We start from the raw sequence: 14719 nt of genomic DNA on the forward strand, positions 1-14719 counted from the left end.
TTAACGAAACTTAACGAATCAAATTATTTTAATAGATAGAATTTAGTCTTTTGCAATGAAAGAAAATTTATATTAAACACGCATTTTTACAATGTTAAAATAAACTACATTGTTTTGGAAAAGATATTAATGAATATTAAATTCTGACTAAATACTGTTCTCATACTAATAGCCTCTTTCCACCTCTCGGTTTTCTTTGGTTTTCTTTGGTTTTTTCACGTTCAGGCCGAATGTTAAGTTCGCCCCATGTAAAAACCCATAAGAAAAAAACGTCGGTTTTTCGACGTTCGCGAGCTACGTAGAAATAGCGAACGCACTTTTTGGGTAATTATGCGATATTTTGATCGATATGACAACGAAAAAGAGCTCACCACTAACAAAACAGCTGACATTAAAGTGCGCCAAGGTATGAAAATAGAAAAATAAAAATTTTATTTTGCTTTTTAAAGCAAATTTTTTATATTTTAGATGAGCCAAAAAACTCGAAAGCCGTCAATATCGTGGAGTGGCATCCACAAGGCTATGTTGTTCGAGTTATGGGTGGAGAAATGTAGTGCCTTTTTTGGCCAATCCACAAAGGCGCTCCACAAGTATGCCAAACTCCTCCCTATTAATTCGAAAATTATCTTCAAAAAATGATTCGTTGTTTCCAGGAACATCGCGCTCCTAAAAACACCCATGCCGTTGCTAAAAAGTAAATGTATTTATGTAAATATTACATTGCTGCCAGCAATGGCCTATACTCTATACTTCGCTAATTTTCCCTCCACTTCGTTAAAATCCTCATAAAAATTCTGCAATTTAATAAAATTTTCCATTTTCAAATGCGCGTGCTGTTTTTTGAAATGTTCGCCAACTCGTGCTTACATTTGAACAGCTGATATTTCAGAGCGGCCATATTGAGAAATTTACCGTTGCCCATATTTTTCGGTTCGTGCAGATGGAAACCCCGAAACGGGACTTTAAAAAACGTAGAAAAACTGAGTGAGGTGGAAAGAGGCTATAATTCGCAATAAAGTTATCGAATGTACATCGGTGAGTTGCTAAAAACAATACATTACATCAAATAACATTTTATCTTTAAATTCAATGAACTGAATGTTTACTCGTCATCTGCTTTATTGTTTAATAGACTTACGTATTTTATTTTGTTTTTATTTTATAGAAAAACTTAAAAACAAAATGATATTCAAAAACTGCGCGTTTTTTCATGTGTTTTTGCAAAATGCATCTTACATTGTAAAGAGTGACCAACTCGCAAGAGATAATGTGGTGTATTTGGTATATTTTTGTTTTAAATAGCATATTTTTTGATATACCAGTTGCGGTCTCCCTGAACGTGATACTGACTGAGTTAAAAAAAATAAAACTAAAAAATAAAACTTAAGTGGAGCGAATTAAAAGCCACAACGCATGAGAGTGCATTTAACGGGCTGCAAATCATTCCGGGCCAATAAACAACCGAGCTTATTAGAATACGGGCCAAAATACAACATTCGCAGCTAATAGTTTTGTAATTTGCTGACTAGAGAGTCGTCGTCGTCGTCTGGTATAACCACAAAAAAATTTTCTCTGCATTTCGAGCCCCAATTTTGTGCGACAACGAGAACTTACATACTTCGAGTAAACGGAGAGCGGTGCTAACTTACGGTACATCGGAGTGGCAAAAACAGTGAACAGTGTTTCGGTGGCATCGTCATCAGTGCTTTATTTGCTTTTTTCTGTATGGTTCAGTTTTAATTGCATTACATTTTGAACACTGAGTAACAAAATTACAACTACATTAGCATTAACATTGCTGATTAAGCAGTTGACATAATATTGTGTTGTGGAGTGTAGTAGTGATTGGAAAGAAGAAGCAGCAGAAAAATTACTTCATTTGCAGAAAATGTCGGCGGAACGCGAAATACCCGCTGAGGACAGCATCAAAGTCGTTTGTCGTTTTCGGCCGCTGAATGACAGCGAGGAAAGGGCCGGCTCAAAGTTTGTTGTCAAATTTCCAAACAATGTGGAGGAGAATTGCATATCCATAGCGGTAACTAAATCATAATCTTTTAACTAACTACATATGTATATACACATATTTATATATCTGCGTGCCGTTGCGGTGCTTTGGCGGTGACGTCATGCCTAACATTGTCTAACATTTTAGCGTAGTACATTAGCCTTTCCTTACCGCCACAATTGAAACACTCACACATATCAACTCACTCACACCCATACACAATCATATACAAAAAAATTATTCATGTAGTTAAAGCGAGTGAGTGAAAGAGAGCAGGCAATTACACACACACACACACACTGTTGCAGTGGTGTATGCATGTATTATAACTAATTATCGCTCAAATTGTGCGCGTGTCTTGTGCAATTTTTTTTATTCATTTCTATTGCCAAATAAACTTCAAAATGGTTTCAATTGCTGCACCTTGAGAAACAGCAACGGTGAATTGATTTTCCACGCATCGCTCTCAGTCGTGGAGACGGGGAAACCTGGTCTATCGATGTAACTGTGTGCGTGTGTGTGAAGGTTCGTGGCTGTGTTGGATTGTGTTTGTATGTGTCAGCAAAGCCACCCACCCACCACATATAACGATTGCCGGGCAACTTTAGTATGTTTTCATTTGCATAGTCATGGGCAACCTTCTGGTTTCTCGATTCTTGATATAGCAATATGCACATTCTACTTGTCCGCCCAACTTCTTAGATATATTCACATTTACCATCGTAAAACTAGGTAGGTATTTTCTTTGTGTGTGTTGTGAGTTTTGCAGTCATCAGCTTTTGGCCCCAAAACAAAATATCGCCCTCAAAATGTTGCTTGCCACCAGCTGCTGCCACTCTATTGAATGAGTGAGTCATGCACGCAAACTCGCAAACTGTAAATAGTGTCGACAACAATATACAACATACAACATACAATAATATGAACGTCTATTTGCTAGAGGAATTTCGATTTGACTGAATATGTATTATTATTATTGTAATTCATAATACCCCACAAGTCGAGCTGTTTGAAATTGTGGCCGCCATGATAAAGTTAGTTGTACAATAAAAGTGTTGGTGTGCCTTTGCAAGTGTATGCGTGTGTTTGTGTGTGTGAAAATACTCTTGAACTAAAAAAGCTTAATCAACTTTGTCAACAAGAATGCCGGAAAATTCATTTAATGTTGCTCATTTCTATTTGTGTTCCTCAAATATTCAAGTGCTAAGTTCCTCTTCTTAAGTGATCAACTGAAGATTTGCGTAATTTCCTGGAAAATGTCTGTTAGAACATGGCTCAATCGCGAAATAAGGGAAAATAGCAGAGAAAAGTCAGTTAACAGCTCTTGAGATGCTCTATCGAAAACTTTTATAGATTCATCTCTTATTGAAATTTTATATTTTAATTTTATCAATTTTCAAACTAAGTTTCAGCTTGTAGCCATTTTATAATATTTATACATTATAAGATATTATCATTTGATTTCTAAATATAACTCTAGAGTTAACTTTCAATATATAAAGGATTAAGTTTTAGTTAGACAAAACCAGCTCATTACTTTTGGTTAGGGTATTAAACGTCTCGACGCGCAGTAAATAAAATAATTTATTATTTCTTTTCTTTTTCATATCTTGTACTTGTACTGCTTTGCTCTGCTCTCTTTGGCTCTTTCTTTTACTACACGTTATTCATTAGTTTCAAGTTCCACTCATTTCTGGTGCGACTGACTCTTGATGCCTCTTTGCTTTTTTGCTCATCATAATTACGATCCATTTGGCGGCCATGCGTTAAAAACTATTTGAAAGCACATCGAAAGAAGGGGAGAGAAAGGGGCGGGCAAGACAAATGTTATGTGGCTGACGAACGGGAAGACACAAATTTCACTTAGCTCATCCACAAACAAGCTAATTTTTGTGTATCTATTGTATCTTAGGGCAAGGTCTATCTGTTCGACAAAGTCTTCAAGCCGAATGCGTCGCAGGAAAAGGTGTACAATGAGGCAGCCAAGTCCATTGTCACGGATGTCCTGGCCGGCTACAATGGAACGATATTCGCCTATGGTCAGACATCCTCCGGAAAGACGCACACAATGGAGGGCGTCATTGGCGATTCGGTGAAGCAGGGCATAATTCCACGTATTGTGAATGACATTTTCAATCACATTTATGCGATGGAAGAAAATCTAGAGTTTCACATTAAGGTTTCGTACTATGAAATCTATATGGATAAGATCAGAGATTTACTGGATGTATCCAAAGTGAATCTGAGCGTGCATGAAGATAAGAATCGAGTGCCCTATGTCAAGGGTGCCACAGAACGCTTCGTCTCCTCGCCCGAGGATGTCTTTGAAGTGATCGAGGAGGGAAAATCCAATCGTCACATTGCGGTGACAAGTAAGTTATGATTCTTTTATTAATTGTTTGATCATATGTAACGTGTTTCCTTTCTTTTAGACATGAACGAGCACTCGTCACGTTCGCATTCGGTGTTCCTCATCAATGTGAAGCAGGAGAATCTGGAGAATCAAAAGAAACTGTCCGGTAAACTGTATTTGGTGGATTTGGCCGGTTCCGAGAAAGTATCCAAAACAGGTGCAGAGGGCACGGTGCTCGATGAAGCGAAGAACATCAACAAGTCGCTGTCTGCGCTGGGTAATGTCATCTCGGCCTTGGCTGATGGCAACAAAACGCACATACCCTATCGTGACTCGAAACTGACGCGTATCCTGCAGGAATCGCTTGGTGGTAATGCACGCACAACGATTGTCATCTGCTGTTCTCCGGCCAGTTTCAATGAGTCGGAGACAAAGTCTACGCTCGACTTTGGTCGACGCGCCAAGACAGTGAAGAACGTTGTCTGCGTCAACGAAGAGCTCACTGCTGAGGAGTGGAAGCGTCGCTACGAAAAGGAGAAGGAGAAGAACGCTCGACTCAAGGGTAAGGTGGAGAAGCTGGAACTGGAGCTAGCGCGTTGGCGTGCGGGCGAAACAGTCAAGGCTGAGGAGCAAATCAACATGGAGGATCTCATGGAGGCCAGCACGCCTAATCTCGAAGTGGAGGCAGCCGCTCAGGCTGCTGGTGCCGCACAAGCGGCGGCAGCTCAGCGCACGGCCATTGCCAATATGTCCGCATCGGTGGCTGCTGACGAACGTGCTCGTCTGGCCACAGAATGCGAGCGTCTGTATCAGCAACTGGACGATAAGGATGAGGAGATCAACCAGCAGAGCCAATATGCTGAGCAATTGAAGGAGCAGGTCATGGAGCAGGAGGAGTTGATTGCAAATGCACGACGTGAATACGAAGCACTGCAATCCGAAATGGCGCGCATTCAACAGGAGAACGAGTCGGCCAAGGAGGAGGTCAAGGAAGTGCTGCAGGCACTCGAGGAGTTGGCTGTCAACTATGATCAAAAGTCACAGGAGATTGACAACAAGAACAAGGACATCGATGCCCTTAACGAAGAGCTGCAGCAGAACAAAACGCAGTTCAATTCCACGTCGACGGAGCTCCAACAGCTGAAGGACATGTCGACGCATCAGAAGAAACGAATCACCGAAATGTTAACCAATTTGCTGCGCGATCTGGGTGAAGTTGGTCAGGCCATAGCGCCCGGCGATTCCGCAATCGATCTCAAGATGAGTGCCTTGGCTGGCACCGATGCCGCCAAAGTGGAGGAGGACTTCACCATGGCTCGTCTGTACATCAGCAAGATGAAAACGGAGGCGAAGAACATTGCACAGCGCTGTGCCAACATGGAGACACAGCAAGTGGACTCGAACAAAAAGATCTCCGAGTATGAGAAGGATCTGGGCGAGTATCGTCTGCTCATCTCGCAGCACGAGGCACGCATGAAGTCTCTGCAGGAGTCGATGCGCGAGGCTGAGAACAAGAAACGTAATCTGGAGGAACAGATCGATTCGCTGCGCGAGGAATGCGCTAAGCTTAAGGCTGCCGAGCATGTGTCTGCCGTCAATGCCGAGGAGAAACAACGCGCCGAAGAATTGCGTTCCATGTTCGACTCGCAAATGGATGAGCTGCGCGAGGCGCACACTAAGCAGGTGTCGGAGCTGCGCGACGAGATCGTGGCCAAGCAGCATGAGATGAATGAGATGAAGGATGTGCACCAGAAGCTGTTGCTGGCGCATCAACAGATGACGGTCGACTACGATAAGCTGAAGCAAGAGGAGGCTGAAAAATCGAACAAACTGCAGGACATCATTCTAACCAACGAGAGACGCGAACAGGCACGCAAGGACCTCAAGGGTCTCGAGGATACTGTCGCCAAGGAACTGCAAACGCTGCACAATCTGCGCAAACTCTTTGTACAGGATCTGCAGGTAAGAATCAATTATATCCAAATCTCTGAATTATTGTTTGTATTAATTAATGTTGGTTTTTCGCAGCAACGCATTCGCAAGAATGTGGTGAACGAGGAGAGCGAGGAGGATGGCGGTTCTCTGGCGCAAAAGCAAAAGATTTCCTTCCTGGAGAACAATCTCGATCAGTTAACCAAGGTGCACAAGCAGCTGGTGCGTGACAACGCAGATCTGCGCTGTGAGCTGCCCAAGCTCGAGAAGCGATTGCGCACAACAATGGAGCGTGTGAAGGCGCTGGAGACGGCGCTGAAGGAGGCAAAGGAAGGCGCGATGCGGGATCGCAAGCGCTACCAGTACGAGGTGGATCGCATTAAGGAGGCGGTGCGACAGAAGCATCTGGGCCGACGAGGACCCCAGGCACAAATCGCTAAGCCCATCAGGGCTGGCCAGGGCGCTATTTCAATTCGCGGTGGTGGCGGTGCCGCCGGTGGTGCTACAATGGCTCAGGTTGGCGCTGTTAACTCCTAAATTACCGCCCAGTTTCAGTACAGTACAGTTTCAGTTCAGCTCCGCTTTAACCTACTTAACCTAAAATAAAAATGCCTTCGCTTAAAGAATGTCGTTTTGCGATCATGTGCAGCGCTTTAAATATACATACTTATATATATAAATATAAATAATTAAATAAATGAGAGGAAAAAAGGAAATTATTAACTAAATTTTACAACAACAACAAAACACCCACAGATATTTAAGGACACATAACTACGTTTAAGCATATTTATAAACTTTTCAAATATAAACTTAAATAAAAGTCGCAGACAATTTACTTGTAGTGTTTCTTCTTTTTATGATTTATTTATTATTTGAACTATCAATTGTGTAATAAAGATGTTGTACCCCTGATATAAAGACCCTTGTTGTAGTATATACTATTGCAGATAACCGTATTTATATTCATAAACGCATGTTGTAACCCGTGCCATCAGCATTGTGACGCTCGCTCTCGACAGGAGCACTTAGTTGCCATTCGTACCAGACCTTGCCAGGATCAACGCAACGCCAGAACTTGATTGTAATTGTATCGCCCTGTTTGACAGTTCGAGGTTGCTGCAAATAGAGGATTCACGTTGATATAGAATTGAATCTAGTTGAATAATGTTGCTTACCGTAGGGAAGAACATTGGAAACCATGAAAACATGCCGGGCGTATGCGTCAGAGGATTTATGCTTAAACTAATCTGCTTGTAAAGCATTGTGTCAAAGTAGCCGCCAATGCCATGGAGAACGCAATCCTTTCCGACAGTAAATGAGAGCTCCTTGAACCGTGTATTGTCAACAACCTTGTCGCGATTGGGATGCTTGAACTCGAACAATGCTTTCGGCTCGTCAATGTGGTAAATGTTCTTGAGTAACGTCACATAGCCGCAGTTAAAGGCAGACACGCTTGACGTCTGCAAGACATTATTGTGCAGCACAGCGGACATTAAAGGATTTATGTAAGATGTGGATTTACAGGGAATGCTGATGCCATCCTCTTTCAGCAGTTTAAGAGCCCCATCCAGGCACTCAGGCGACAATTCGTTGTCGCCAAAGGAGCCCAGCAATTCAGAGACGAGGATATCCGCAAGTTCAGGTGGCGCAAAATCACGCATATCTTTTGAGAATATGTGCACGTCTGCAAAGCAATATTTGTTAGTCACAAAATTTTTAATTTGGAATAGTGTTATGTACCCTTTTTAGACCACAGTGTCTTGACCATGTTAGTAAGGGTGCGAATGGCGCTGGGATTCTTCTCGATGATATAGACGCGAACTTTACGTTTGGCTTTCTCCGCTGCATTAAATGCAGCACGCGCCAAGGGTCCACGTCCTCCACCTAGCACCATAATCACAGTCTAGAAAGGTAAAATTGTTTTAGAAAATTAATGGGTATACTTAAATGAGTATTTAAATTACCAGGGTACGCTTGGCTTCCTCGTCACTGACACGATCAAGAAGCGCCTGTTCTATGGCATCTTGATAAAGTTTATATTTAACAGGATCTATCTCAAAGATCTCATAAGTATAGCTATCCAGATTATCGAAGAGCGGCTGTAGTGGAATCTCCAGCACATTCTCATAGCTAGAAGCAGTAAAATTATTTACACTGGCTGCAAAATTAGTGGTAGATTTACTTACCTATTTAATGAGTGCGTGTCACAGTTATCGTTGATCAGTTTTCTCATGTAATCTGCATATTGGGAAATACCGTGGTCATTGGGAGTGGCGGAGATTATAATGTTAGCACGCACATTGATGAAATGGCCGATTATAGCCTGCCATTCCTTGTTGAGCACATAGTAATTGGAACGGTTTAGAATGAATAAGCTAGATGGAATTATTACGGCCTCGATGGGCTCACCGAGCCAACGACGCACAGTCTCCCGACTGGGCCGATCTGAATCATTCAACTCCAGCACAACCTTGACTTTGGTATTGTGGTTGACGGCAAAACGTAAATCATTCCACCAGCTCCATGGATCCACTTCTTGGGCCTCTTCAATTTCCTTGTCGGTTGCATCTTTACGATGTTCAAATGTTGCAATCTCAGGATTCGTAATAGGCACTTGAATAAACCAGGAACCTACAAATATTATGTTTAGCTAATGAGCTCCTTCTTGATACTCAATAAGTACGAACCTTTGTTCCTTGCTTCTATAATCTTGGCAAGATTCTCGTTTTTGGGTCCTCGTAGACGAATCATAACACTACCATTGTTTTGCAGATGCTCGGCCCAAGTGATGTCGCGTAGTAGCATCGCTTTGGAATATTCACTTAGCTTGACATTCGGTGAATCGACATCAACGTCTGATAAACAAAATAATACTTTAGAATTCCATTCGTCGGCCTTAAGTAATGTGGCCGGATATGTGGGATCTGTTTCGAATGGCTCCATTGGCAGTATATTGGCATTGATTGCTGTAGCGACGACATTGTAGTTATTTGCTTGCGCCTTATTGATAAATTTGGCAATATCATTAATGCCTTCCTGCTGCAGGCAAACGTAGTAATTCATTTTAGTTATCAATTACAAAAAATGCGTGTGCCGGCTAAAGTGAGTGCACATCGAATGAGAGAGAAAAATAAATGTGCTATCGTTGCTATCGATGATTATCGATTGCTTGAATCGCTGTCCAATGTGTACACATCATATGTAAATATCATAATAATAAAACAACTGCACTTGGTTTTGCGGCAATTATTTATTTATTATCAAATAGTATGTAATTTTGTGTTGTACATGGCTAATCGGGATGTATTCTCTAAAATCTTGCCAAACGTCAAGTTGGCAACACGCCTCGACGCGGATGGGCGTGAAATACAGGTAGGTCTTTTTGTGCTATGGAAAATACAAATGCGGGATGTAAACGTTTTTCCCTTGTTTCTGTTACAGGTGGAACGACGTGAGGACACAGATGCGGCTGCCAAGGAGCTGGACACATTTGATATGCTCGTCGCTGCCGGCTATTACCGAGCACGTATCAAGGGTTTATCCGCCTTTGACAAGGTTGTGGGCGGCATGACTTGGTGCATCGAGTGCTGTGATTACGACGTCGATGTAGATTTGCTCTTCCATGAGAACTTGACGATAGGACAGAAGATGTAAGTTATGGCTTAGGCAGTTCTGTTTTAGAGATAATTAATTGATCACATTAAAGTGCACTGGTGGAAAAAATTGTCGCTGTTCTAATTGACATGAAATGCCCGCATGATCTGGAGCCACATCAGGTGCAAGGTCTAGAGTTTCTTGCCATACATCCAGTAATCCAATGGCTTGTGAAAACATCTGTAAGTTCTCAGAGCTGCATATGTTTCTCTTATATACAGTTTTATACGTGTTTTAGGTAGCTAATCGCGAGGAACGCGGACAGCGTTTAAAGAGATTTGCCATTGGACAGTTTCACAATGATTATCAGTACAAAAGTGACAAAGATAATCTGACAAAGATCCGTTTAGCAGCTGTCAACATAAAGGCCATTCAGGTTAGCCACTTAAAACATCAGAAATAAACAAGAATAACTGTTTTTTAAATATAATTAAAGGAACTTTACAGCCCCAAAAGGCTCTATGAGCGGAAGGAAGCCACCAGCGAGGATGACGCATTGAGGGTACGTCTGACCTTAATGGAATACGGAGATCTTGGTTTAGTGGCTAAGCCAAGCGACGATGCAAAGCAAACAGCTAACTTGGATCCTATGGAGCTTGAGCTTGAGCAACAATTACGACAATTGTCAGTAGCAAACGGAGCAGTTTCAGTTGCCCAAAAGCGAATCGATCTCGATCCCAATGCCAGGAGTGCGTTGCAACAGCACTATGCGGAATTCAAGCTGGAAATGGAGACAGACGCACAAGAACTCAAATCACAGAATCAGCAAAAACGCTTGGGAGGCTGCAAAAATTGCTTTGGAGCATAAGATTAAACGCTACAGTAAAGAAAATGAGCAATTGGAATCAACGGTTGAAGCACAGAAGCAGGAAACAACTCAGGAAGTTGAAAAACTGGAAAAACTCAAAGCTGAACTTGAAGCATATAAGCAAACCGAAGCGAATGCAGATCCTGCGTGAGTAGTAACTACATTTTTTAATCAATATTTTTATTAATTGAGCTTTTGCTTTGCAGTTTGTTAGACAAGGTGCGTGTATTACTGCAGCAGCATGACGAGCTGAAGAAGAGTGAAGCAGAGTTTAAGGAAAGTTGCCGAACAGATTTAGCCAATCTACAGCAGCAAATCGAGTAAGTTTATAGAACATCTTTTGTCCATAGATAAACTAAGACAAAATTTATTATTAAAGCGAATTGGAATCGTTCAATGCACAAGATGTTGAGGCACAAGCAGCTGCTATAGCCAAGGAGCAGCAGCGACTGCAGGAACTCCGTTTGCATTTGGCCAAGCGTAATCGAGGAATTGTGGCCATTGAGCGTAAGCTAGATGCCATTCCCGACCGAACCGAGTTGGCGCAGTATCAGCGACGCTTCCACGAACTGCACAACGAGATGAGTGCTAAGCATCTCGAAACTAAGCAATATTATACACTGTACAACACACTCAACGACAAGAAGCGCTATCTGGAGAAAGAGCTGTCACTGCTCAACTCTATTTGCGAGGCATACAACGAGGGCATGCTCAGTCCACATGGCCGTGAGGATTTCATACGTCAGTTTGAAACAATTGTCGATGGCGTCAAGAGTGCTCAGGACAAGGTGCGACACAAATACAACGAGGAGCGCATGCGACGTGATGAACTCAACGAGGAATTACTCGGTTTGCTCGAATTACAGCGGCAATATGCGGCGGCCATTAAGCAACTCACTCGGGAGTGCCAACGTTGCGAACAGCTGCAGCAGCATCTCAAGTCAATTCAAAAGCAAACACAATAAAACAATCCATAGCTGTAGTGTTGATTCATATTATTAAATCTATTAATTATGCTTAAACGAATTATGAGCATTGCTCGTTGACTTCCAGCAATCATGTATATCTATATTACAATTATTTATATTTAATATATTTACTGCCATTATCTGTTTGGCACAACAAATACGAGTATATCACAGGCATAGCTCAATTAAATCTGAAATATTGCCCTTATTATAATAAAGTAAGCCAATAAACAGGTTACAGAAGCAATATAATTTATTGGGAAGTATTTTATTGACTAGTTTAGACGTTGTGAGGAAGTAATTTACTATATTAAAATATTTAAAGTTTAATTTATATAAAAAGCAGAAACAGATTTTGAAATTCGGAGTCTTGATATAATAAACTCGCACTTTCAGTTTGTTGAGTTATAGATAAACATAAATTATGTTTTCCATAGACAATTCCTTTTTTTTTAGAGCAACAAATTCCAAAGAAAACATTTTTAAATATTTATGAATTTAATTTATATTTTTTTAATTGTCAAATTTCGATATAATTAGAGACCGCATTATGATTGCTTTCATGTGAATCTGGTTGAAAATTTGGATTAATTAAATGGCCATAATTTGTGGCAAATGTGGCTGCAGCTGATTGGATGGCAAAAGCAGCAATTACGACTCTGTGAATCTGTTGTTAGCTGAGCCATGACAAATGTACTGCCAAGGATGTGCGAGTATAATGCTGTCAATATCAAGTATTCGCCCCATTGCCGCCCATTTGTCAAGCTTAACTTTAACCTTTCGTCAGCGCGCTAAAAGCAGGAACAGAAAAATACAGAGAGACACAGGAATATGGGAGAGAGAGAGAGAACGATAGTATGAGAGTAGGAGTTCACACACATCCAGCATAATATTTCACACAGTGAGTCCTTTATGTGTGTATTTATGGAATAACTGTCGTGGGTTTGTGTTGCACCAAAGTGCCGTATATATTCATAGAGAACGAAGATAAAGCATCTCCCTGCCAGACGCCAAAAATTTGCATATTCGCAATGGGGCAATGGCGCAATTGCATTCACTGCGAGAACATTCTGCATTCTGTGTTTTGTGTTGTTCCACGGCTGCTGCGCTCTAATTAATATGCAGGCCATTTAGTCGCAGTTGAAGTACGACTTCTGTGGCAATCGCAATCAGAACCACTTCAGTGGAGCATCAGCTGCTCGATTCGCTGGCTGACTGTCTGTATAACGTAGTAGCCTGCAGCCAGTTGTTAATTAATGTCCTTGCAGCTTAACATTCCAACTGAGAGCGCAGTACAATTGCAATTAAATTTCAATGTGACAATCAATTCAATTCAACAAGTTGCTCCCTGACTTGGTCGGACAACTGAACAACTGGACAGCTGGTCAGGTGGTTCGCATTGACATTGAGACCTTGCCACAAGTGCGAGTCCAAGTCTGAGTTTTTTATTGTGGCCAGCAGCCATCAACTGAACCTTAACCCAGTTTGTTGGCATTTATTTATTCTGTGCTGTTTTTTTTTTTAGCATATGACAAATATTTAACCTTGGGGAGTGCCTTAAAGCACACACAATGTGTAAGGATGTGTCGATGTGTGGGTGTGTTAGAGTGTGATAATGAGCTTTTCAATGAGCAAAAGGTTTCGTTCTGCGTTATCACACACACATGCACACATACAAACACACACATAAGCACATCACATGCAGACACAGTGAGGCATACGCTCATAAAGCCAGTCAGGCATTACATTCGCACTTACGCTGCGGCAGGAAGGGAGAAGCAGAAGTGAAAGGGCAGACGGCAGTCACAGTCATGGAGGGCACTGTGAAGCCCGCGCTTCCTCATTTATATTTGCTTTGGCATTTTACCCATGCGTATACGCACACACAGGCAAATTTGCCTTTTAACACGGTACAGCACAAAAGCTTATACTCACACACGCACACACGCACACACACACACACAAAGGCGTAAGCCTTGACAAAAGTCAATCAACATATTTGCTCGATTGGAGGGAGCATGCCAAGCGTATAATCGATTCGAAATGTGTTTGAATAACAAATTACTGAAATTGTGAATGCGAAAGCCATTGTATCTTATACACACTCATACACACACATTCATCACACATCATACACACACATTGTCAAGCACTCGCTTTCGCGAACTTCTCATTCATATTGCATGCTTTTAGGCGCGCCATAGAAATTAAATTTATGCACAGCTTGCAGCTGCCGCTACAGATTTCGTTGGCACGTACGTTTTGGAAACAAGAAGCAGCCTGTCTCTGCCTCTCCACCCCTCTCTCTCTCTTGCCCGATCTCTGTGTTTCTCTGTCTGAATGTCAGGCTGTGCGTCTGTCCGTGACTGGCAGAGTGTAACTAACCACTTGTTGGCATTGGCTTCTGGGTTGGTTACTGAACTTGACGTGAACTATTGAACTCTCTGGGACAATGAACATACTATATGAACGAACGTTGGCTTATCGTTCTGTCTTTGTGATGATGCCAAAAAGCAATAATCGCCACACACACACTCCAAGCATAAATATAATCACACACGTAGCACATATACCAATTGAGGACCATAACCACAAAACGACATCACTAAATGTAATGCTTGAGGAACACAACTTACTAGACTTGAACTCAACGACACTGATAGTAATCGTTGTGTTATATTTACTCGGAGGTGTGATTGTTAATGAAGCCATAGCTTGAAACACTGTATTTGGAGACTCGTGTGTGTTGGCAGTCAGACGGTTTTAAATCAAACTAGTTCATGAGCATCGGCTGGCTTGGACAGGACGTAGACTGTCGCCTCTGGAATGACATTAATCAATTTCAGGCTCGCTGTTCTATCTGTATGTAGCGCGTATGTAGAGAGTTCTTTTGTGTGTGCTTTCATTGCATTGATTTGAGTAATTTGTCAATGTGTCACATGCGAGAAGACGCACGCCAAATCGTTTTGTCGCTTTGAAGGCGGGTTAATAAACCA

The 14719-nt window shown here is 41.7% G+C and overlaps 3 protein-coding genes across 3 annotated transcripts; 2 read left to right on the forward strand and 1 right to left on the reverse strand.

Moving 5' to 3' along the window:
- Positions 1-1329: 1329 nt before the first annotated feature.
- LOC132788642 (kinesin heavy chain) lies at positions 1330-6913 on the forward strand. The gene is made up of 4 exons (XM_060796147.1): positions 1330-2035; positions 3918-4377; positions 4438-6320; positions 6387-6913. Exons 1-4 carry the CDS (start codon positions 1889-1891, stop codon positions 6825-6827), a joined length of 2931 nt encoding a protein of 976 aa, XP_060652130.1. The 5' UTR covers positions 1330-1888; the 3' UTR covers positions 6828-6913.
- Positions 6914-7001: 88 nt separating this feature from the next.
- Positions 7002-9416, reverse strand: LOC132788643 (protein arginine N-methyltransferase 5). Its single transcript, XM_060796148.1, has 6 exons — positions 8981-9416; positions 8480-8924; positions 8258-8423; positions 8034-8196; positions 7469-7977; positions 7002-7409 (listed from the first exon to the last, which is right to left on the reverse strand). Exons 1-6 carry the CDS (start codon positions 9354-9356, stop codon positions 7257-7259), a joined length of 1812 nt encoding a protein of 603 aa, XP_060652131.1. The 5' UTR covers positions 9357-9416; the 3' UTR covers positions 7002-7256.
- Positions 9417-9493: 77 nt separating this feature from the next.
- LOC132788644 (coiled-coil domain-containing protein 93) lies at positions 9494-11777 on the forward strand. Its single transcript, XM_060796149.1, is given in 8 exon segments — positions 9494-9665; positions 9735-9943; positions 10000-10129; positions 10186-10323; positions 10384-10725; positions 10727-10902; positions 10962-11075; positions 11135-11777. Coding segments are annotated over 8 exon segments (1779 nt in total). The 5' UTR covers positions 9494-9581; the 3' UTR covers positions 11721-11777.
- The last annotated feature ends 2942 nt before the right edge of the window (positions 11778-14719 follow it).

The sequence above is a fragment of the Drosophila nasuta genome, chromosome 3 (assembly GCF_023558535.2).
Source record: "Drosophila nasuta strain 15112-1781.00 chromosome 3, ASM2355853v1, whole genome shotgun sequence".
In the NCBI taxonomy this organism is placed as follows: domain Eukaryota; kingdom Metazoa; phylum Arthropoda; class Insecta; order Diptera; family Drosophilidae; genus Drosophila; species Drosophila nasuta.